The sequence below is a fragment of the Triticum dicoccoides genome, chromosome 2A (genome assembly GCF_002162155.2).
Source record: "Triticum dicoccoides isolate Atlit2015 ecotype Zavitan chromosome 2A, WEW_v2.0, whole genome shotgun sequence".
In the NCBI taxonomy this organism is placed as follows: domain Eukaryota; kingdom Viridiplantae; phylum Streptophyta; class Magnoliopsida; order Poales; family Poaceae; genus Triticum; species Triticum dicoccoides.
Window position 1 is genome coordinate 125,370,542 of NC_041382.1, and position 4,512 is coordinate 125,375,053.

The 4,512-nt window shown below is 55.9% G+C and overlaps 1 protein-coding gene across 1 annotated transcript; it reads left to right on the forward strand.

Moving 5' to 3' along the window:
* Positions 1-749: 749 nt before the first annotated feature.
* Positions 750-2,693, forward strand: LOC119353762. The gene is made up of 3 exons (XM_037620439.1): positions 750-1,073; positions 1,140-2,149; positions 2,250-2,693. Exons 2-3 carry the CDS (start codon positions 1,178-1,180, stop codon positions 2,418-2,420), a joined length of 1,143 nt encoding a protein of 380 aa, XP_037476336.1. The 5' UTR covers positions 750-1,073; positions 1,140-1,177; the 3' UTR covers positions 2,421-2,693.
* The last annotated feature ends 1,819 nt before the right edge of the window (positions 2,694-4,512 follow it).

Sequence of the window (4,512 nt, forward strand, 5' to 3'; positions counted from 1 at the left end):
CTCCTCCCATGTCAAATTCGGTCTACCCCGCCCTCTCTTGACATTCTCCGCACGCTTTAGCCGTCCACTATGCACCAGAGCTTCTGGAGCCCTGCGCTGAATATGCCCAAACCATCTCAGACGATGTTGGACAAACTTCTCTTCAATTGGTGCTACCCCAACTCTATCTCGTATATCATCATTCCGGACTCGACCCTTCCTCGTGTGGCCACACATCCGTCTCAACATACGCATCTCTGCCACACCTAACTGTTGAACATGTCGCCTTTTAGTCGGCCAACACTCAGCGCCATACAACATTGCGGGTCGAACCGCCGTCCTGTAGAACTTGCCTTTTAGCTTTTGTGGCACTCTCTTGTCACAGAGAATGCCAGAAGCTTGGCACCACTTCATCCATCCGGCTTTGATTTGATGGTTCACATCTTCATCAATACCCCCATCCTCCTGCAGCATTGACCTCAAATACCGAAAGGTGTCCTTCTGAGGTACCACCTGGTCATCAAGGGTAACCTCCTCCTCACACCTAGTAGTACTGAAACCGCACATCATGTACTCGGTTTTAGTTCTACTAAGCCTAAACCCTTTCGACTCCAATGTTTGTCTCCATAACTCTAACTTCCTATTTACCCCGTCCGACTATCGTCAACTAGCACCACATCATCCGCAAAGAGCATACACCATGTGATATCTTCTTGTATATCCTTTGTGACCTCATCCATCACCAATGCAAAAAGATAAGGGCTCAAAGCTGACCCCTGATGCAGTCCTATATTAATCGGGAAGTCATCAGTGTCGACATCACTTGTTCGAACACTTGTCACAACATTATCGTACATGTCCTTGACGAGGGTAATGTACTTTGATGAAGGAAATAATCGATTTCTTTCACTGAAATAAAATCCCCCCTCCTACTTTTCTTGTCTCCTCTCTCCCGTCCTAGCCCGTGAGTTGACTTGGTTTTGCTCCACAACAAGAAATTAGACGACCTCTCCAATCCGATCAGAATTTTGCTTCAACCTGATCGACTAATCTAGGCCGGCCGGCTCTCCGCCCTGCAACTGCGTCCCTGGCAGGTAATGAATTCCTCGTGCCACGCCCACCATTGTTTGCAGTAGCTCATACGCGTCATCGGCGTGCAGTTTGAGGAAGGATCCGGGGAGAAGCTGAAAGCCGCGCCATGGAATTGGAGGCCCCGGTGGTCGAAGCAGATCCGGGGAGAAGAATCACAAGAGGAGCAGGAGGCGGCGGCGGCGGCGGCGAGGGGGAGGGCCCGGCTGGTCGGACCACCCTCCTGCCCTGCCCCAACTGCGACATCCAGGTGGTGCACAAGCTGGCGCAGCTGCTCCTCCCGGGCCTGGCCGCGGCGTGCGTCGACAGCACCCTCGGGAGCCCCTCCTCCGCGCTCGCCGTCCAGCTGCGCGCGGAGCTGGTCCGCTACGTCGCGCACCGCAGCAGCAGCCCGCCCGAGGCGGAGGAGGAGGAGGACCCGATCGACCGCGACGACCCGGCCGAGGCGCTGGCCGCGTTCCTGGACGACTTCGCGGGCAGCAAGAGGAGCGTCGCCGTCTCCATCGCCGGCTGGCTCCCGTACCTGGGCGGCGGCGACGACGGCCGCGACGACCGGATCGAGGACCTCGTCGAGGAGATGGAGGCGAGCCGCTTCTGGCCGGTCGAGAGGCGGGAGGCCGTCGCGCGGGACCTCCTCCGCGGCCTGGACGCCGGCGGCGGCCGGTTCCGCTGCCGCGAGGAGCTGGGGACGCCGGAGGAGCTCGCGGACCACGTCGCCGCGCGCTGCGGATTCAGGCCCGTGCGGTGCCGGAACCAGGCCCAGGGCTGCCGGGCCGAGGTCTCCGCCTGCCGCGCCGACGCGCACGACGAGGCGTGCGCCTTCAAGCTCCTCCCCTGCGAGCAGCGCTGCGGCCTCGCCGTCGCCCGCCGCCAGATGGACCGGCACTGCGTCACCGTCTGCCCCATGAAGCTCGCCAACTGCCCCTTCTTCCAGCTCGGCTGCGAGTCCGCCTTCCCGGCCTGCAACCTCGGGTCGCACTGCGCCGAGTTCCTTCGGCCACACCTCCGCCTGCTCCTTAGTCCCAGCAAGATCGGCGCCGGTCGTCTGGATCCGGAGGAGCGTCTTCTACGGCTGGAGAAGGTGCCCCATCTCCTCTCTTCTACTGTAGTTTTCTAACATTGCTTGCTCAATTTATTTGTAAAATACTGGTAAAACTGATGCTACTCTATGTATGTTTCAGCATGATTCCGATGGTGCGTTGGGCGAAGCTTTGGACGTGAGGTCTCTCACTAACGCCATTGCTCAGCTAGAGAAGAAGATGGACGCTGAAGATGGTTCCCCCGGTTACACCGGAGACGACAACAAAGAAGCAATGCCCACACAAGATTCCAACTCCGCAGCTCTGCACTAGTTTCGTTCCCTGATGCAGGAATTTTTTGGAAAAAAAACATTTTTGTTTCTTATATACTCCCTCTGTACCATACTACTAGTATATATGTCGTTTTAACAGTTCAATTGAATTGCTAAAACGAAATATATTATGGTACGGAGGGACTATTTTTGGAAAGCACCACACCTTTTCTTTTTTGAACAATCGGCAGAAACGTTGTCCTTTTATTCAGAAGAACATAGAATTTGTACAAAAAACGATGGTCCCACTAATTAAGCAGTTTATACAAGGTTTGCGAAAAGTTGAAACCTAGGGTTTATGCTCTCAGCATTATTTGTCTCGAATGCTTCGCACTGGTAGTAGTCCAAAGTGATGCCTCTTTCTTGATGACATCAAGTAGCATTGTCGGCGTCGCCGATTTATGGCAGAAAATTCTAGCATTATCTCGTTCGAATTCATCCAAGAAATGACCATGTCGCGGGAGGCAATGGCCTTCTATTAGGGTTGTTGTTGCTTCACTTGTTGATCCATCATTCTTCGAGCGAGCACTCCGCCAACCAAGAGTTTGGATGGCATCAAGGCGTAGGCACTACTTGGTAAGTTCTAAAGCCTTAGAGCATCTTCAGCCGTTCGGCCCTTCAGGGTACCGAAAAAGAGCCCCCTGGGGACGAACCGGCGCTAGATTGACATGTGAGGGTGACCTAGCTCTCAGTCGTCGGCCCAACGGTCGCCCCGGATGCGGCGATATTATGTACAAAAATTATGTAAAGAGCCCCCTGGGGGACGAGCCGACGCTAGATTGACATGTGAGGGTGACCTAGCTCTCAGTCGTCGGCCCAACGGTCGCCCCGGATGCGGCGATATTATGTATAAAAATTATGTAAACTTGGCGACATTTGCACGAACTCGGCGAAACTTCATTCAAATTTGTACATAAAACATGAAAACATGCAAACTACGACTGAACTACGCATAAACTACGCCTAGCCACCACCGTCCGCCGCCGCCGCCGCCACCGCCGTCTACATGCCGAGAAGCCTATAGAAATGGGTGTAGTCGCCGCTGCCGTCATCATCGTCGCGCGACTGGCTTGGGCCGGTGACGTCGCTGCTGCAGCCCTGGCCAGGGTCGGCGAGGCGCGGTGGCGCGCTGGACGGCCCGGCCTCCGCCTCCTCGTCGCTGCCGAGTACGATGATGCCGCGCTCCTCGCGCCTGTGGCGCCGGGCCTGGAGCTCCGTGTATGCCCGGCGCTGGCGGCGGACCTGCTCACAGACGTAGTCCTCCTTCGCCCACTTGAGAGCGGACTCGTCGTCGGGGGCAGCCATCTCGACATGCTCCGGCTTCACCGGGAGCAGCCTCGGCTCGGGCTTCGGCCGGACCAAGCGAAGGGAGCGCCTCTGTAACACCCCGTATGTAACTTGCCATATTTGTATTCCAACTCTTGCCATTTTCGGCACTAAGTTATGATATTTCCTCGTTGTCGGGTTTTTGTCTTCGTGTGTTTTTGTCTTTGTCATGCATCTCATATCATGTCATCATGTGCATTGCATTTGCATATGTGTTCGTCTCATGCATCCGAGCATTTTCCCCGTTGTCCGTTTTGCATTCCGGCGCTCCTATGTCCTCCGGTGTCCCTTTTTACCTCTTTTCGTGTGCGGGTGTTAAACGTTCTCGGATTGGACCGAGACTTGCCAAGCGGCCTTGGTTTACTACCGGTAGACCGCCTGTCAAGTTTCGTGCCATTTGGACTTCGTTTGATACTCCAACGGTTAACCGAGGAACCGAAAATGCCTCGTGTGTGTTGTAGCCCAACACCCCTCCAAAGTGGCCCAAAATCCACCTAAACCTCCTCCATCATCTAGGTCGTTCGATCACGATCGTGTGGCCGAAAACCGTGCTCAATTTGGAGCCTCCTAACTCCTCCTACCTATAAAAGGCCTTTCCCCCAAAAATTCCGGATCCCTACCTACCCTAACCCTAGCCCCGCTCCTCTCCGCGCGCCGGACTCGTCCGCCAGCGCCGGACACGCCTCGCCGCCGCCACCCACAGCGCGCCACGTGGCAGCTTCTCGCGCCCGCGCCGCCGGCCCGCCAAAGCCCAGGGCGGGCCCTCC